General features: G+C 44.8%; 1 protein-coding gene across 2 annotated transcripts in view; it reads left to right on the top strand.

Moving 5' to 3' along the window:
* DOK5 (docking protein 5) overlaps window positions 1-16,064 on the top strand; it is a 56,937-nt gene extending 40,873 nt beyond the window's left edge. Inside the window, exons 3-8 of one of the 2 annotated variants that reach the window (XM_083447089.1) lie at window positions 2,724-2,838; window positions 2,962-3,081; window positions 5,348-5,537; window positions 7,012-7,147; window positions 13,363-13,483; window positions 15,499-16,064. In XM_083447089.1, coding sequence (XP_083303215.1) covers window positions 2,724-2,838; window positions 2,962-3,081; window positions 5,348-5,537; window positions 7,012-7,147; window positions 13,363-13,483; window positions 15,499-15,557 — 741 coding nt within the window. In that variant the 3' untranslated portion in view covers window positions 15,558-16,064. The remainder of the gene's footprint in view (window positions 1-2,723; window positions 2,839-2,961; window positions 3,082-5,347; window positions 5,538-7,011; window positions 7,148-13,362; window positions 13,484-15,498) is intronic. The other variant, XM_083447090.1, reaches the window with a different exon arrangement.
* The last annotated feature ends 4,244 nt before the right edge of the window (window positions 16,065-20,308 follow it).

Raw genomic sequence — 20,308 nt, 5'->3', positions numbered from 1 at the left:
AAGCGAAAACAGAGAGAGAAAGAGGAAAGAAAATACAGAATCCTTGTTTCACACAGAAAGTGGTGGACCCACCTGATCTCTCACCCTGGGAGGTCTTCTCTTCCCTGCCTCAGATCAGCCTTAATCTTTGCATCCCACTCTAATAACTAATCTGCTGGATTGGACCACAGGGCATCTTGTCCACCAGTCTCCTTCAAACGCTGCTGAGCCAGAAGCTTCTTGGAACCCTTCCAGCAAAGCATGAAGGCAACAATGTCTGCTGTTATTTTGTCTGCAGTTATGTAGTAATGAGAGATAGGTTAAGATGAGATGTCATGACTGCCCCATGAGCCTCATGACCCCACTGGGAGTTGAATGTGTGAATCAACTGAAAGGCTAGAAGCAGGAAGGAGAAATATATATAGGAATAGAGGTGAAGCGCAGATAATTATCGGTAAGTCTGCCTGATGGAATGGCAGGGTACCTGATGGCTTTTTGAGAGGATTAGACATAAAATGGAAGATGGCAAGATCCCCAAGGACATGCTCTGTGGGGAGCTGGCTTCAGGCACCAGACCTGTTGGCAGACCAAATCTGTGTCATAAAGATCTCTGCAAACATGACATGAAGGCCGGCAACCCGCCATGTGGGAATCCCTTGCAGATGACCGCAGTGCCTGGAGACAGACAGACAGGTCATGTATCCACAGCAGTGACCACAGGATAAATGACCACAGGCAGGAGCGCAGAGAGAAGAAATGCCATAGTGCACTGGCAAAACCTTCATCTGCCCCAGCTGCAACAAAACATGTCTTTCCTGTATCGGTCTCAGCAGCCAGAGCCGGCGCTGTAACTCACTAACGGTTTGACTCAATGGCATACTCTTCCATTGTCTCTTGAGGCAGATGAATGTCAACATTGAGAATGTCTTCGGCTGAACGGGGGGATGAAAGAAATCTGTGTGCTTGCCAAGGAAGGTTCATTACTGAGCTATTTGAAGTGCCTCAGATCACTCTCCTTCCCAGGCTGAGGGGGAAAAAATGGAGAAAACAGGATATATACTGGAACAGTGTGATTTTTGCAGCTGCTGTTGAAGTTGTAAACCAATGAACCATGTGGCGGAGCGCTGGAGAACTTTTGGAACAACAATGGGATATTAACTCTGCCCAAGGCATGATGGAGAGCAGCAACGGCTGGGAAGACCACAGATAGAATAAATGTCACAAAGAGGAGGAATAAGGATATAGTTTGAATGATTCACCTATAGGGTTTATAAATCATTTAATGTGTCAAGACGAATGGATGTCGTTAATATTGCAGTTGTTGTATAAGGGATGGTTATTTTGAATGGAATGTAGCAGATGAAAAAGAGCTTGGAACGCAGAAACAAAGTAAATCATCAAACCATCAATTCTAGCATGAGGGAGGCCACCTAAATTATATACCGTAATTGGGCATCCGAATGATTGGGATCAGTAATTGTATTGTATTGTATTGTAATTGAATAACTAATAAAAGTTATTGTTTTTAAAAACATTGAGAACAAGGCTATCGGGAGCTACTAGCCATAATGACTATGTTCTACCTCCTCTACCCAAGGCAGTATGTATCTGAAAAAAGAGTTGCTGGGAACTGCAGGTGGGCAGAATGCTATTGCACTCATGCCTAAGTTGTAGGCTTCCCACAGGCATCTGGTCAGCAACAAGATGCTGTTCCAGATGAATCCTTGGCCTGAACCAGCAGACTCATCTTAAATTCTTATGCAACGTGGTAGAATCATGAGATTCCCAGCTATTTTGTGTTAAACTATTTTTAATGTACTTTAAATTGTTGTGAGCTGCCCTGGGACCTTAGGGTGAAGGGTGGAATCATCACCATCATTATCCAGTGGAAAAAATCTGGGAGGACACACATCTGAGCCAAGCTATTGCCAGATGGACCTGATGTTCTTTCTTGTGCACGTACACCAGCAAAACTGCTGCTGTAGCACTCTGCTCTTGAGCTTTGAGCACTCAGAATCCCATACCTTGGTAATGCAGATCCCTGCCTATTGTGCTGGCCCTGAATCCATCTTGTCAGATGCAGGGCTGTCTTAAGCATATGCGGCACCGGGGTGCAAAGATCCGCCTGGTGCCCCCCCCAGGTTGCCCAGTCCCAGGCGTGCAGGAGGGCAGAGCCACCTCAAAACCTCGCTGGCTTGCTCACCCCCAACTCGCCGCGCAGAGCCACTCGCAGCAGCAGAGCCTGCCGTGGTGCTCCAACCGACAGATGGGCTCTTCCCCAGACTCAACTCTCGGGCCCTGAACTCTTGGCCTAGCACCCCTGAGAGCCTGGCGCCCAGGTGCCCCGCACCCCTAGCACCTATGGGTAAGACGACCCTGGTCAGATGCATCCTTTTTATTCATGTGAACGCACAGATTAACACATTGTATTCCCATTTCTCCTTGCCTTCACCTGACCTGAAGAATGCCTCACCCAGGAAGCCAAATGTAGTCAATCCGGCCACATAAAGTAGCCTCCCAGGTCCTTAACAAGCCATCTTGCTTTTGCCATCTTGAGCAGGAAACAAATACAGAAGCTTATAAGTCCCTGTCATACATGCCTGGTGAGTTGTGTTCAGTGCACTGAGTCACAAGTTACACAAGCCTCCTCCATACAAACCTCTTTGTACAGAGATCTTAATGAGAGCTGCAAGTTGCTGTCTTATTTTACCCCCCCCCCATTCTTCTTCTTCTTTTTACTCCAGGTTACGGAACTTAATCATGTGAAGAATATATTGCGCTTGCCAAAGGGCACAAGGAAGCACGCTGTAGGGATATATTTTAACGATGACACATCCAGGACGTTTGCTTGTGAATCAGGTGGGTTTAGTGGCATGGGCGGTTGTCATTAGCTGTAGTAGCTGTAACTGTCGCAGCTAGCTGTAAACATTATAAATGTTACATACCACACCAACATGCAGATTTTTGGTCGTTTATATGCAGAGCTTGAAGCGGATGAATGGTGTAAAGTCTTGCAGGTGGAGTGCCTGGGGACTCAGATTAATGATATTAGCCTTGGAGAACCTGACCTATTGGCTTCCGGTGTAGAGAGGGAACAAAGTGGTATGTAAATACTTTTCTTTTTTTTACACAACTACAAATAGAAACGTTTAGGCTGCCTCTGCAATGTGCTCATGAAATCCATAAATACTGTGGACCAGTGCAACAGAGTGTGACATTCTTCCATGCGATCGTGTTTTGTGCTCCACGGTTGCTGCTGCTCCCAATGCTACCCTATTTATAGATGCGGATATATTGCAATGACCAAAAGTAAAGCGTTTCAGCTTCCGCCAACTCAGTAACACAGTTGGGATTTAAAAACAATTTCAAAAATTGAACCTCAGCTGTGATACAAAGAGGAAACCGAAACGTTTTGCTGCACAGTGCTAAGCCTGCCTTGAATTTCATATGTTGTTCTGTGTTTGACCGAATCCTTCTAGGGTCAAAAGCCTGCCTCAGAAGCAGGGGAAACTTTTCAGGCTGAGGGCTGCGTGGGAAAATGTTGGGATAGGTGGGTGCATGCCAGTCAGAAGCGGTGCCATAGGAAGAAAAATGGGAGGTGCAAAGGCTGTGACTCCTACTTTTGTATAGTAGGTTAGGTGCCAGCCAGAGAAAATTCAAGGGTCCTTGCAGGGCAACATATAAGAAGCACCACCCCAGCTCAAGATATTGGAGAAGGGAATAGAGCAGGGGTCAGCAACCTTTTTCAGCAGGGGGCAAGTCCACTGTCCCTCAGACCTTGTGGGGGTCCAGACTATATTTTGAAAAAAATAACGAATTCATATGCCCCATAAATAACCCAGAGATGCATTTTAATTAAAAGGACACATTCTACTCATGTAAAAACAGGCTGATTCCCAGGCCGTCCACAGGCCGGATTTAGAAGGCGATTGGGGTGGATCTGGCCCCCGGGCCTTAGTTTGCCTACCCATGGAATAGAGCTTGGGCTAAGGAGAGCAGTCTGAGGAAGAGCCATGGCATATGAAGAGTCTTGAAGGCCATGTCGAAAGGCCTATAGGATGCATTCAGTCCCTGGACCTGAGCTTTTTTCACCCTTGGCACACTTGTATTTATTGGTTGGTTTAAAGATATCAGTGTTCAAAGTATAGATGGGGAGGAGAGAGGCACACAAGCAAGATCTGCCTCCAGCATGACCACGCGTGATGTCCTTTGCAGTCGTCAAGCTTGACAGCAACCTAAAACCGCACAGATTTTGCTACGTGCCTGTCTGTCTCAAACAGCTTCACAGTCAACTCCTTTAAAACTGGTAGCAGGCTTTCGCACAATCAATCACTTCCCTTTCCTGTAGATTGTCAAAGTGACAGAGCAAAGATCAAACTAAGGATAATAGTGCGGAATGCTTGCGTTGAAGCTTCCAATGAACAATACATTCCCTGTTCCTGGAAATGCCATTCCATTGCATCCTGCCCCCCATATTCTCATTATCTAATATTTATCCCCCATTCTGTGCCCAATGAGCTCAGGCCTCACTGGGCTTTGATTGGAGTCATCCCCCCTCAAAAAAAATAATCTCCCAGGTAATATGGTGGTGCCATTTTGGACAGATAACAACTGATTCTCAAAGAGTTGAGTTAGCTCTTAGTCCCATAGCAAATTCATCTTCCCATAGTCCTTTCATAAGGATGTGAAACCAAGGCTGAAGTCAGTGGCTGTCTAGTTCCTAAGTCCCTGAAAATTGAAATTTTTAAAGACTGAATACTGTTCCTTGTTACGCATCGTCTCAACACTGAGGCAGGGAAATGCTATAGATGAGATCTTTTCTACACATCATGCAGAATGAAGTACTGGCGGTATGAGTTGGTAGAATTCTAGACTTTACTAAGATAGCTGTGGGTGTCACTTTTTGTGAGTGGTCTTCCACCGTGGGTAGAAGGCTACACTGAACGTTCTGATGTGCAGAATGTAGTCTTATTCCAGCATTATAAAAATTGGGGAAATTCCACATGGGGGAGAAGCTCTCATGGACAAGGACCTATGCTATGCCTCCCATGACCTGCTTTTAGTGTATCCTCCTTGAACACTGTAGAATCCCAATTTTGTAGGGTCCTACACTGTGTGATGAGCATACATGTGTACTGATTCAGACTATCACCCTTCAATTCTGATGGCAAAGGCGGTGGATTTATTTCTGAACCCCCCCTCCCCCCATTTGTGGAATTTCCCAATTGCTCTCTTGTTTTGTAGGACTGTTAAACTGCAGACTTCTTTGGACATTGAGAAATGCTGTTATGATATGATTGTACAATGTCTGTCATGTTGTTTTTGATTCTGCAAGGATTTTAGTCTAAATCTTTTGTTTTTCTCCCAGAGAGATTCAATGTGTATTTGATGCCATCCCCTAATTTAGATGTGCATGGGGAATGTACCTTGCAGATAACGTTTGAAAATATCTGTCTTTGGGACATCCAGAATCCCAGAGTAAAGCTCGTCTCTTGGCCTTTAAGTGCCCTCCGACGATATGGGCGGGACTCAACATGGTTTACATTCGAAGCTGGGAGGTGAGTGAATGATTTGTAACAAGGCTCCACAAGTTCCCCAGACTCGGGAATTCTGGGCACCTCCACACCATACATTTATTTAAAGCACTATGCTGGCGCTTTAAACAGCCATGACTTCCCCCAAAGAATTATGGGAACTACCCCATCCTTATTTAAATGGCACCAGAGCTCAACTTGACCTTTAGCAATCTGGGGTTGTTTGAAACCCACTCAACCAAGATCCGCATGCCTCTGAATACACCCAATTTGACTTGGGGTTCAGGCCTTGGGCATATCTAGAGCAACCACCATAGGTACATATATTGACTAGAGCTGAATGCCAGCAGCATACTAAACAATGGTTTAATTGGGGCATGGGGGTAACAACAGAAAACCTCCACACGGAAAACTGAGCAGCAACATCATTCCCTTGTATGCAACTCGCATGCCTTAGATCCTTCGTATATATTTTAACTTGAATTGAGTAGATTGTTGTTTTATCCACAACGAGAAGACTGATACTTTGGCTCAATGTGGAACCAATTGCATTTGATAACTTCTGCCACAAGTATAGATGAAATTTCAGAACGTGTGATGATCATCTTCCAAATAAAAATTAAAAGTGAAAGAAAGGGAGCTGTTCTGCTTTTGTGTCCTCCTTTCCACTGAATGTTTTTGTAAGGCTTTTATCCTTATATAAATCTAAGAAAGAAAGAAAGAAAATAAATTCTGCCTGCCAAGCCATTGAAGCTGCTGTGGTTTGGTATCTAAACTTCTATATTAGTTGCATGCTTATGGATATGCACACATATGATGCATATATTTACTTTCTGACTTAACACATATTAACAGGGCCACCCCAAGACATTTTGTTGCCTGAGGCAAAGGACAAGATGCCCCACTTCAACTGGATGTTCAGAAACCAAATGGGCTGACACTTGACTCTTCCTTCAGCCCTCATGACAGAGCAGTATCCTGCACCACGCTTGAGGGTAGCAGGCTAGCTTAGGAGTGCAGGAAGAAGTGGCTTACTGGGTGGGGTTGAACTAGCTTCCTGGTTGTTGTTTCTTACTGGGAGGGAGAGAGGAAGGTGGTGGGGAGGTTGGCGTGAGGTAAACGCACTGGCACAGTCAATCTGGCACCCCTGCCAGTGTGTTTGCACCATCATCTTGCCTCTAACACTCTGCTTCCCAGTAAGTAATAGCAATCCACCAGCCAGCAAACTAATGTAGCAGCTCTACTCCATCCAATAAGGCTGTTCTGGATTCAGGGCAGGCCATGTGGCATCCCTAGTTCTGTTGGCTTGCTGCCATGCCCTGCATCTGACACCTAAGGCAACCTCCTCCTTCTGCCAAACAGTAATGCCTGGCCCTCCATGTCAATCAGCTGCTGTTATCTCCTCATGCTGTTACATTTCTGTGCAGGCACTACTACAGATGCATGCTAATAAGTCAGTCTGCTCACATGTGACCCTACTCTGTTCTCTTTCTGGCAGGATGTGTGACACAGGGGAAGGGCTATTCATCTTTCAGACGAGAGATGGGGAGGCAATCTATCAGAAGGTTCACTCGGCAGCTCTGACCATAGCAGAACAACACGACCACTTATTACAGAGTGTGAAAAACTCAATGGTATGCTTACTGGCCCTGCCTGTCATCCTCTAGCAGTCAGCGGTAATGACATAAAATCCATAGGCCACCTTCCTAAGCATGAGTTCAGATTGTGATTTTCAGATTGCAAACAGATTTGAGTGTGGGGTTGCCTTCCTCTCCTCCTTGTTAACTCATTCAATTTCTTCATTTCTTCATGCATGGGGTTATCGGACAAGTCTGTAACTATGGCTGCTTTTCAATTAACTAGCCTGATAAGAAATGGCTCTGCACCAGATTTGCAGATTGGTTTATGGATTTTGTTTCTTTCTAAGAAGTGAGCATGTTGTCTAAGTTGCTACGACTGATCTAAGTCTTGTAGACTAGCACGAGTAATGTATGGCATATCAAAATGGGGTAGGGTGGTGGGCTTCAGCTTTTGCATGAAATGTAAAGTACCTGATCCTCATACTTCTTGCTATTACTTCTAAGTCCCTGATGCATTCTTGAAATGCAAGTTAAAAAGGGTATATGAGAATGACATCTTCTGTATCTTCACATGTGTAGCCCATGTTCCATGTGATCTATATGAATCTCTGACCCTTTTCAATACTTTAGCTGCCTAGAGTGGCTGGGGCAACCCAGTCAGATGGATGGGGTATAAGTAACAACAACAACAGCATCATCCATATTTAGTATCAGATGCTAGACTAAATAGTACTTTGGTATGACTCAGTAGTGTTTATGTTCTTATTTCTATTACCTATCAGCTTCAGGGCTCTGACCATCTTAAATAAATCTTACGATGAATCGTATGAGTTTTAAGCAATATTGCTTAAACTGGCATAATTAGCATAGGAACAAGCCTATTCTTCTGAAGAAAGTTGATGCACGCAAGCATCAGGCAAATGTCACAATAGATCAAGCATTCCCTCATGCATGACAGAGGAAAAGGAAAGCCTTTTCTAAGATGGTGCCTGTCACTCACAAATGTTAATATTAAAATTATATTTCTAGAGAAAGCTGCTACCCAATTTTGATTCGCAAAGCCCTAAACAACTTGTTTCTAGGGGATAGTCTGAACCCTTATATTTCAGCTTGATCATTGAGATCACCTGCAGGAGCATCTTTGGTCCTTCCCATGTCAGCAAGACTCATGTTGGAAGGGACACCCCCAGGGTCATCTAGTCTGACCCCCTGCAAAGCATTTGAAAACAAGTCACTGAGACTTGAGTGTCACCGGTGCAGTCTTGTGGAATAATCTGTTCAGCAGGTGTCATCTGTACTAACTTTTAAACACCTGCTGAAAACCTTTCTATTCTAACAGGTCTGTGCAGGCAGTTAAGAATATTTCCTTCTATAATGGTGAACTGATGTCCGCTTTTAACATTTTTCATATTTTTTTTATTGCATGGTTTTATGTTTTATTGCTGTAAACCACTTTGATTTTTTTTTTAATGACAGTGGTATATAAATATTTGTATAAACAAACAAACAAACAAACAAACAAACAAACTGGGAGCACCTTTTATAGAATTATGGAGTTGGAAGGGACCCCATGATCTATCTAGTCCAGCCCCTGCAATGCAGGAATCTTGGCTCAAGCATCTGTGAGACATGGCCTTCCAACCCACGCTTGAAAAGCTCCAATGAAGGAGAGTCTCACCTAGGAACTCTCTGCCCCTTGACATTCCTGCTAAAAGCATTTTTGCTTTGGCAAACCTACCCAGATACATTAAGTCAGCATGCATTTTAATATGTATTTTTAACATATAATGTATATTTGCAACTGCCAATTCTATTTATGTTTTGAAATGGTTTAGACCTACGTATTTTTAATTTCTGACTTCATTGATTATTTTAATGCATATTTTATATAAACCACTTGGAGGTTTATATAAAATAATATAAAATACAAATTAAGTTGCATATATGGAAATCTTTTCTTTTGAGCTCCCCCTTCTAATTGTTTTTGTCTAGCTGTTCTCTTCTAGCAAGTTTTATGTTCTCTGCGGATAAAAATGATCATTCCCATTTTCACTGAATAGGAGTTAACAGTGAAATCAAAATCATGAGGGTTCTGCTTTGAGAAATGGGGTGGGTTGTGTGTGTGTGGGGGGGTTTTTTTGGTGCAATGTTTGACAGAGTTCTGCAATTCCAAAAATAGATTCCGAGTTGTTTCCATGACACTGGAATGTAGGATAACATTACAAGTTCTGTTGAAGCATTACTTGAGGGACCATATTTATTTAACATGCTGTGGGCGGAAGCCTCTATTGTATGTTCAGTGTTTGTTAGATTGGTGTGGGTGTTTAAAGATAACTAGCTGATTTCATATTAATTCCACCCCACACTTTTAGTCTTTGTTTGAACTTTGAAGAAAGTAGAAGTTAAATATGAGACTTAAATCAATATATCTGGATATCATAACTGACCAAGAGTTAAATCGCAAAACGGAAATGTAAAGATTCAAAACTGTCCTTTATTATAGCTTCCGTTCCCCTCCCAGTGGTACTAAATTACCGTATTTTTCGCCCCATAGGACGCACTTTTTCCCCTCCAAAAATGAAGGGGAAATGTGTGTGCGTCCTACGGGGCGAATGCAGGCTTTCGCTGAAGCCGGGAGAGCGAGAGGCATCGGTGCGCACTGACCCCTCTCGTTCTCCAGGCTTCAGGAAGCTATCGGCAAGCCTTGCAAGCCCTGTGGGAGTTCCCACAGGCTCACAAGGTTTGCAGGCAGCAGCCTGCCGCCCGAAGCACGGAGGACTCCCCGTGCTTCGGGGGCGTGTCCGCAAGCCTTGCGCGCCCGACGGGAGGTCCCGCCGAGCGCGCGAGGCTTGGGGCGGCAGCCTCCCGCCCGAAGCACGGGGAGCCCTCCGGAGGACTCCCCGTGCTTCGGGGGCGTGTCCGCAAGCCTTGCGCGCCCGACGGGAGGTCCCGCCGAGCGCGCGAGGCTTGGGGCGGCAGCCTCCCGCCCGAAGCACGGGGAGCCCTCCGGAGGACTCCCCGTGCTTCGGGGGCGTGTCCGCAAGCCTTGCGCGCCCGATGGGAGGTCCCGCCGAGCGCGCGAGGCTTGGGGCGGCAGCCTCCCACCTGAAGCACGGGGAGCCCTCCGGAGGACTCCCCGTGCTTCGGGGGCGTGTCCGCAAGCCTTGCGCGCCAGACGGGAGGTCCCGCCGAGCACGCGAGGCTTGGGGCAGCAGCTTGCCGCCCAAAGCACGGGGAGCCCTCCGGAGGACTCCCCGTGCTTCGGGCGCGTGTCCCCAAGCCTTGCGCGCCCGACGGGAGGTCCCGCCGAGCGCGCGAGGCTTGGGGCGGCAGCCTCCCACCCGAAGCACGGGGAGCCCTCCGGAGGACTCCCCGTGCTTCGGGCGAGTGTCCGCAAGCCTTGCGTGCCCGACGGGAGGTCCCGCCGAGCGCGCGAGGCTTGGGGCGGCAGCCTCCCGCCCGAAGCACGGGGAGCCCTCCAGAGGACTCCCCTTGCTTCTGGCGGGTGTCCGCAAGGCTTGGGGCGGCAGCCGCAGCTGAGGGGGGGAAATAAATTTTTTTTATTCATTTCCCCCCCCCAAAAAACGAGGTGCGTCCTATGGGCCGGTGCGCCCTATAGGACGAAAAATACGGTACTAAAAATGACAAAGTGCTGCGTGGATCCCATCTTTTTAACGGGAACATGAACTGTACAGTGGTACCTTGGGTTAAGTACTTAATTCGTTCCGGAGGTCCGTTCTTAACCTGAAACTGTTCTTAACCTGAAGCACCACTTTAGCTAATGGGGCCTCCTGCTGCCGCTGCGCCGCTGGAGCACAATTTCTGTTTTCATCCTGAAGCAGAGTTCTTAACTTGAAGCACTATTTCTGGGTTAGCAGAGTCTGTAACCTGAAGCGTCTGTAACCTGAAGCGTCTGTAACCCGAGGTACCACTGTACCTGTAAAGAAGATGCTTTTCTCCAGATACCCTTTTATCTAAAGGCAGATCTACACTGTACATTTAAAGCACATGCAGTGCACATCTAAACTAGTTGCCCCTCCCCCAAAGAATCCTGTGAACTGTAGTTTGTTAAGGGTGCTGAGAATTGCAGAGTTGTGATGGGGAAGCTACAGATCCCCAGATTCTTTGGGGGAAGATATGTGGTTTAAATGCACATTGAATGCACTTTAAATGCATGGTATGGAACGCATTAAGCCAGGCTTCCTCAACCTTGGCCCTCCAGATGTTTTGAGACTACAATTCCCATCATCCCTGACGACTGGTCCTGCTAGCTAGGTGTCAGGGAACTGCCATCAGTGCCGGATGGAGAGAGCAAAATCCAGAGAGATTCCGGAGAGCGTCCCGGGATTGGGAGAGGCAGCCCATCTTCTGGGGAAGTGAATCAGCGTAGCACCAGTGCAGAAGGGGGGCAGATGGGGGAAGCGGCGAGGCGGTCCCATGACTCCTTGCCGGGGACCAGCGGGGAGAGTAGAGGTCCTCCGCTGCCTACGCCCTCCTTGCGCAGAAGGCTTTTGCACAGAGAGAGTAGGAGAAGACTAGGCGTCAAAGAGCTTCTTTGCTGGAAGAAGTTTAAGAAACTGACGGATTCTGCCAGCGATTGAGACAGCCACGGGTGAGTGGCTGTCCGGACAGAAAAGGTTCACTCAGGCAATCCAGCCAGGTGTTTGCACCGGCTTACGCACGAGCAACCCCTAGAACCATTACACTAGGGATCATGGGAGGTGTAGGCCAAAAACATCTCGAGGGCTGAGGTTGAGGAAGCCTGCATTAAGCACTTAGGGCAGGTATTTTATAATTGCCTTCTTTTGTTTCCCTTTGGCTGAAGCCCACCACCCTACCCCTTGTGATTTGCCATATGTTAAATACGGTGTCAATACTGAACCCCTAAGTAACTTCAATATATTTTTCATTCATTGGATGGGAGGCCATCTTGGAACACTTGGGTTCCATTATGGAAGAGAAATGGGATAAACATAACTAAACAATCTTCAGTATCCTCTCTCTCTCTCTCTCTCTCTCTCCTGCCCAAAAGCTCTAAAAATGTTAGCTTTGCAATACTTCTTTGCTAGATAGCCTTTTTTCATAGAACTGCAGTTCCCTGGGGTCCTTAGTGACAATCACAGGGTTTTTAAACTATTCTGAAATTTTAGTCTAGACTTGACCCTTAAGAAAGGTCAAGAAGGCAAAAGGAGGAGATACCAGCATCCCCCCCATATATAAATGCATGCATTTATTGGACAACGCATTGCATTTTATGCTCCTCAGGAGCACAACTCCAATAAATGCAATACTTTTCTTTTTTAGGGGGTTACAGACTGCCTTTTGTGTGTGTTTTCCTGGGTGTCAGTTTCCTTCTTCACTGTGTGTTGATCTTCAACTCCTTCTGTTGTTTCTCTCTATTCTGCCTAGTATTTCTCACCATGCAACACCAGCTTCTGTTGGTCTCCTTTCTGAACGAAAGAAATCTAGCGTGCTATTTCCCTTGTGATCATAGTCATCCAAGGCCCATTTCCCCCTTCTGCAAGGCAGAATAGGGGTTACAGTCTTAATCATCAGAATCACAATACAGTCATACATTGGTTTTCGGACAGCTTAGTTCTTGAACCTGTTGGCTTCCGAACATTGCAAACCCAGAAGCGAGTGTTCCGGTTTGTGAACTATTTTTGGAAGCCAAACATCCGACAGGGCTTCCATGGCTTCCGATTGGCTGCAGGAACTTCCTGCAGCCAATCAGCTTTGGTTTCCAGATGTTTTGGAAGTCGAATGGACTTCTGGAATGGATGCCACTCGACTTCCAAGGTATGACTGTATTCAGACATATTTGTTACTTTCTCTATCTCTATCATAGAAGAAGAATTGTAGAGTTGGAAGACACCAGGGACTCATTTAGTCCTACCCCCTGCAACCTTTTGCCCAACATGGAGCTTGAACCCATGACCCTTAGGTTAGGAGTCTCATGGTCTATCAGCTGAGCTATCCAAGCTTTTTATATAACTAAGTCACATAAAAAGCAATGGTAGCCGTGTTTGTGCATAAGAGAGATAAAATAAAATGAGTCTTGAAATTCATATTTGGGCAGCGTCTTTACTTGGGAATAACGGAAGTGTCACAAAATAGTGGCAAGTCATATTTTGCAAAATGCTCCTTTTGCAGTAACACATTTCCGAGCTAAAGTTTCTATAAGCTCAAGCTACGTTTTAACGCAACATTTTCATGATTGAATTATATCGCCATATGTTTATCTCAAGGTCCGTTGCCTTTTCTTTCAGCTACAGATGAAAATGAGTGACCGGGCTGTTTCCCTCAGCACCATGGTCCCCTTGCCCCGCAGTGCCTATTGGCAGCACATCACACGGCAACACAGCACTGGGCAGCTTTTTGGCTTACAAGGTAGGAAGCTGATGGAATAATGGTTGAGGCCTTCTTTCATTAATAAGTACTATATCACGTGTATCACCAAACGATGGTTTGGTATGCCAGGAATGGGCTTGCATGCTTCCTCCTTCCCTCACATGCTCTGATTCTCTTCCTGTCTTCCCATGTCAAACTATGGTTTGTGCTCACTCTCCAAACCAGGGTTTCCAGCTTGGGGTTGAAGGACAAGCACAAACTACAGTTTGCCAATTTGGTTGTAGTAACAAACTCTCGTTCGCTGTCAACCAGGAGGTTCAGGAGACAAGTGGAAAGGGCAAAAGGAAGAAATGAAGAAAAAGAGGGAGCAGATGAGCCCAAGGTTTGCTAGTGTAGTGTCATGGCCATGTGTGAGCCAACAGTGATCAGTTTATCAGAAGACATTTCCCCACCCTTGGGTGATATTTCCCTCATATTGTCTAGCCTTCACATCAATATTTTCTGGGCTATTGGCCAAATATTTGCCAGGATTGCTGTTAGAAGAACAGCCACTTCCCTCCACTTCTATAGTTATTCTGGACATTTTGAAAAAGTGCTGTGAAGTATACCTCATATCTCCTCACACATGATCACAGGAAATTTTATAATAAAGTTTTTAATTATCCTCCCCTGCTAAACATGGCAGATATGTGTGTGTGGAGGGGGCATATATATGCATCTAATCATTGGACAGCATGTTAAATGTGTTTTCTTATGATCTCTGAGGGACATCTAGTGGCCAGGATAAGTACATTCACGAATGTTCAATATAACATTTCATTGCCTGGATCTGGAAAGGTGGGTGCTCATACCTTCAGCTGAAGTCCCTGTGGCTGCTTCATGTTTCTAAATTCAAATCCTGAGAATCTAGGGAGGAAGGAGTCTTGAAAATGCCCATCTTTGCTCAGCCGTGTATACCTGAAGGTTGATCCCAGTATTTAAGCACATAAAATGAATCAAAATATTCCCAATATGTGATAATTAAACTATAGGGATTTCTCCTCCTCCTTTTATGTTTGAAGAAGAGTCTTTTATCTGCAGTGGGCAAAATAATAAAGTTTTGATCTGTGTGAGGATCAGCTGTGGGGGCCGTTCTTGGCAACGTAGTTGGAACAGCAAAAGAACATACGAAAATGTGGGAGAAAATTAACAGATCAATGGAAATTGGACTTAATCTAATAGGATTCCCAAACCTAGTTTGAGAGTATTCAGACCAGAAGTTATTTGAGCCACATTCAGCTAAGCATGAACAGGGCTAGGTAGATTTCTAGGGTTAAAAACTGGGCAAAGCCAAGCCTTATCTGAAGTGGAAGGCAAGGTGTGAAATGGAATTATGTAAGATGGCAGCAGGTGCAGGAAGGAGAAGCTGGCCTGGTCAACAGGAATAAGGACACACTAGGATTAATTGATGCTGAAATCAAAAATCCATTGTGCAAAAAGGACAGGGAAGAAGAAGAGGAAGAGTTTGGATTTGATATCCCGCTTTATCACTACTCTAAGGAGTCTCAAAGCGGCTAACATTCTCCTTTACCTTCCTCCCCCACAACAAACACTCTGTGAGGTGAGTGGGGCTGAGAGACTTCAGAGAAGTGTGACTAGCCCCAGGTCACCCAGCAGCTGCCTATGGAGGAGCGGGGAAGCGAACCCAGTTCACCAGATTACGAGTCCACCGTTCTTAACCACTACACCACAGGGCTCTTCCTGAGTCCCAATTGACTGAGAAAAAGTTAGGCTGGGGTTTACCTTCTGTTGGTTATTTTTACTGCTTTTAAAGGTGTATATATATATATATATATATATATATATATATATATATATATACTGTCCTGCTATCTGTGGGCCTCCAGCTCCCATCATCCCTGATCACTGGCCTTGCTGTCTGGGGCTGATGGGAGTTGGAGTCCAACAACAACTGGAACGCCACATATTCCCCACCCATGTATTAGACATTACATGTATGATAGTTGGACTGATATGATTTTTTCCCCTCCACCCCCTGATCTGATTTGGAGAAGATAGTCCACTGAAGATCCATCGGACAGAGACTTTCCCCACCTATCGGTCAGAGCATTGATAAAAGAAAGCCGAGGACATTTGAAATGTGTGCTCCTTGAGATAGACTGCTCCAGCAAAGAGGCTTTCATTGACAATTGGCCAACAATAATGATGCTGACAGAAGAAACAAAGACTGGATTAAGACCGCGATGTTATTTTTTAACCTTCAACCAAAAGATATACATCTTAGAGATAATATTGGAAAGTTGCTATATTTCATAGTTACATCCAGAAGAAAAGAAGCTCTCCTTTGGTGTGTGATTATTATTATCTTTGGAATATAATTGATATCTGTTGATGATTTGTCCTATGCTATCAGTTGGTCAAGATTCATTTTGATGGTATCTTAGATAATGTAGTTTACATGTATAAACTACATGAAATATTTGTATATTTTTCTTTAACTTCAGTGTCCTGATTCATCACTGAGCATAGCAATTTTCAGAATGGTGACCAGTTTTTTGGAACTGGAATCTGTTGTCCCTGTCTATTAAAGTCTGATTAAGACTAATCTAAGTTATCAGCAGACATTTCTCTTGTCTTTTTATGTTTCATTTCATACTCCTCCTGTGTTTTAAAATGCCTTTTAGAAGTTTAGAAGTAAAATGCTCTTTGCCACATCGCTTGAAATATTGCATGCAGGTTTTCTGAGAGACACAGGTTGAGAACATCAACAGAAGCACCATATCTAAGGTGTTGCCAACAAGTAATAAGAGTCCGACTTGACGTTCTCAACATCTTATTGGGAAGTGCATTGCATCCCAATGGCATCTGAAGAGGTAAGCACATACGTACATCCTTTGCCGAACTCAAATCGAGGGGTTTCATTTCTTGTAAACGTTCAAGTTATGGAGCTGAGAAAAATAAACAATATTGCAATAGGCCTTTTTAATAAAGCTGAACTTATATAATAGTAGCTTGTACACATGCAGCTAAACAATAAAGCGAGAACCAAAGCATGAAGTGAAATAGTATGCTCAAGCCTTAATATGAAGGTGGTGAAAGTGAAGTGGAAGATATTAAGGGGGAAAAAACTAGTGAAGAGAAATATGGATGCTGAATATCCTGTTAGCCCAGACTGAGACAACTGTTGGATGCAACAGAACATGAATTTACAAAACATAGAAAAGTGCCTTATTCAGAATCAGACCATTTGTACATTTAGCTCAGTATTGTCTACAGTGAGTGGCAGAGGTGCTCCTGAATTCCAGTCAAGGACAGTCACATTTTTGCCTGGAGATGCCAGGGATTGAACCAGGGACCTTCTGCATTCAAAGCAGCTGTTCCACCATTGAGCTTGTCCCGATAATCATGGCTTGACTCATGTAGGGTTCTAACCTATGTAGGGCAGTATCTCTATGTTAGCATACCTAGGATCCTTGGCCCAGCTTTAAATGAGGGTGAACTGCTACAGGATATGTGGGAAACTCCTTTACAAATACAGTGGTACCTCGGGTTACAGACGCTTCAGGTTACAGACTCCACTAACCCAGAAATAGTACCTCGGGTTAAGAACTGCTTCAGGATGAGAACAGAAATCGTGCTCCGGCGGAGCGGCGGCAGCGGGAGGCTCCATTAGCTAAAGTGGTGCTTCAGATTAAGAACAGTTTCAGCTTAAGAAGGGACCTCAAGAACGAACTAAGTACTTAACCCAAGGTACCACTGTAATAATCTAAGTCATCCCCATTCGTTTAAAATATGGTATAAATAGAAGAAACAAAACAAAAGCCAACCCATTTATTTTACAAACAGGAGTGTGTACAGTGGAGTTAATTCACACAAATATTGGAAGAAGTAATAAAGTATCAAATAACAATGCTGGTCAGGGAGTCTGGGCCTTAGCTTTGCTACTGTATAGGTTTGGCCTTCCAGGAAACAGCTCTGAGCATGCTCAGAACAGATGTATAGGCTCCTGGATCTATCAGAAAAGTCGAGCTACTAATATGACTGGATTGCCATCATGACAACAGGAGGGAGGAGGGAACTGCACAACTGAGACTAAGAACCAGTAACTCCTTTATCACACATATTTACTGTCATATTGGTTTTTTTGGCCTGTAGGCAGATGGGTGGAACCTCTTGACCATAGCAGTACTTTTGGACTGAGACTGGCTGAGTGGTGCAGAGAACTGCCTGGTCAGAGAAATGGAGATTGACAGAAATATCTTGGTGAGCCTCTCAAAATTCAAATGAATTATGGAAGGATGTATGGGATAGAATACAGTGCAGCTTTGAGATTTTGGGAGAAACTCCACAGGGAGTAGGAGAAATGAAGAGTGGAAGCAATGCAACAAACTAAAATTGTAGAATTCAGCAATGGCAATTCATTGCTTGTCGTCATGTTTCCAAGGTATGCTCTCAGTTAACAATGTATATTTATAACTTGGACCCCTTTCAGTCATGGCAGGGACTATTTGGTGTTTTGCAACTTTCTGACTAGCTGCAGGACCTTAGCCAGACCTAGCAGAGAACACGCAGAATCCACGGAAGCTATTGGAGACTTGGCTGCAGACAGGATAGATGAAGCAGGAACCAGGAACTTGTAGTTAGGTGTTTATTATATACAGTGGACTATTTACAGAAACAGAACATGGATCTTTAGCTAGCTCTCTCATACACGACTCACGACTCCTACACTGACACACAGAACTGTGAACCTCTGAACACTGAACTAACACATTCCAGTTAGTAGGCCATTAATTATCACTCCTTTGAGAGAGCTTGACCAATCAGGGAGCTTTCTCCATGCCTCTGTTATCACCAGGCAGACTTACTCCTTCAGATTGCCTTCTGGCTGTCTGCCAAACCTTAATTGACTCTGTGTGGGTAGCTGCACGTACACAGTTTCCCACAGTTGATGAGACTGGTTGTATTATGCATAGCACTTTCCCCTGACAGCTAAGTCAGGCACACAGGTCGGTTCCTGGATGCAATGTTTTAGTATGTAATTTTTTGAAGTGTTCAGAGTCATTTCCATGGCCTCACTGCTACGCATTGTATCGCCACGCTATTCGCCTACATATGACTTGAGGACAAAGCATTCTGATCAGGAAGGATGCCCAAGTCTGTACCTGGTTTTCCATATGAGAATGGAGGCTACTTGCCACTCACTTCTCACTGCAACACCTGGCATTCCAGCAAAGGCCAGGCGACCACCCAAAGTGGCATATTGTCAGACCCAAGGGGTGCCACCACAAATGTGGTGGCAATGTGGAAATGTGCCAGAAGTGACTTGCTGGGTAGGGTGGTACTCCCCAGCAGGTAGATTGCCATTGCTTACTAGGAAGGCGAGGTGGCAGGGAGGTCAGCACAGTACAAATGCCCTGGCAGAGCCAATCCAGTGCTTCTGCCAGTGTGTTCGCACCATGCCAGCTTTCTTGTCCCACCTGGTAAGCAACAGTAACTCAACAGCCAGGAAGCTTGTGCAACGAAGAACGCGATGGAAAGATAAATGTCACTTAACAGCATTTGCAGAGAAGGATGTGGAGAGGTTGCATGCAACAGGAGACTAGGTCGTCCACAGCTGTTGAGTTGTGCAAAGTTAAACAGTTCAGAGCATCACAAAGCAATCATAAATGAAATGGGAGACCAAAGAGAGCACCAATGCATTTTTCTGTAGTGAGCATGGAAATGAATGAAATGGTATCCAGCTATGCAGAAGAGATTCCTGAAAACCTGAAAGCACAGCTAAGGATTCTAACTAATCCTTCATTAATGTAGCTCTGAAATGCCAGCACAAAAAATTGTGGGAACAAACGTCCCATAAGCCACCTGATGCGCTATAATTCTGCTAGTCTGATGACTGGGCAGTGGGTAAGACTAGTCTTTGGATTTGCAATTTTATCAGCTTTATCATCCTTGGGAGTCCTTCTGAATTGAAAGGATGTAGAAAAGTGAGATGTCCTAGTAACCACGGAGACAAAGTAGATGCAGACAAAGAAAGGTGCAGCTCACCTGCTTTGCTCTGGCCAAAGGATCCATGTGAAATAAAGGATAGTTAGATGGCATTGTGTTGCTTAGCGAGTAAATCAATACAACACTGTTGTTTAAGACCTTCTGCACAGCTCTGCTTAATTCCACAGAGCTTAATTTATAAGGAACACAGATTAAAATGTTATTTATTTCTGGGCTGGGCTTCTCACATAAATAAGTGGTTTAAATGGCAATTTGGGACTGAATTGGTTGCTATCTTGGAAATTTTGTCCTGCTTGCACTTTCCCTTGGGCTAATGACAGCATCCATTTGTGTTTCTGTTTATCATGGAGGTGGCAGTTCTGTAGAAGCCTCCATCAAGACTAAATCCACCCAGTAATTGATTGCTGTTGTTTAGTCGTTTAGTCGTGTCTGACTCTTCGTGACCCCATGGACGCCAGGCACCCCTGTCTTCCACTAGTAATTGATACAGTGCAACTATATATACAAAAGAGTAGTCCAGTTATAAGGAAGATGGGAAATTCCATAAACCTGGCCTTGGAACGATAAGCCCATTAGTCAGCTGCATCTGATATATGCCTACATTCCACCGGAGTTGTGGCAGAGATGGAGTGGGACCCAGAGAGGTCATGCTACTTTCGAATGTTTTGCATTCCTCTTATGATTTGGAATATCATTTATGACATTTTGTGTCAAAAGCTGTCGCAAACTGTTAGACAAATGTGTACCTGTGGATACTGATGATCAGAATCAATTTGTCAGATGGGTTGTTGCTCCACCATTGTGAGCTGAATTAGCTAGAGAGGTCATTAGCTAAGCAGAAGGAGAGGGATTGCG

The sequence above is a fragment of the Podarcis tiliguerta genome (genome assembly GCF_965153285.1).
Source record: "Podarcis tiliguerta genome assembly, chromosome: 6".
Lineage (NCBI taxonomy): Eukaryota > Metazoa > Chordata > Lepidosauria > Squamata > Lacertidae > Podarcis > Podarcis tiliguerta.
This window is presented reverse-complemented; position numbering and strand designations above follow the sequence as displayed.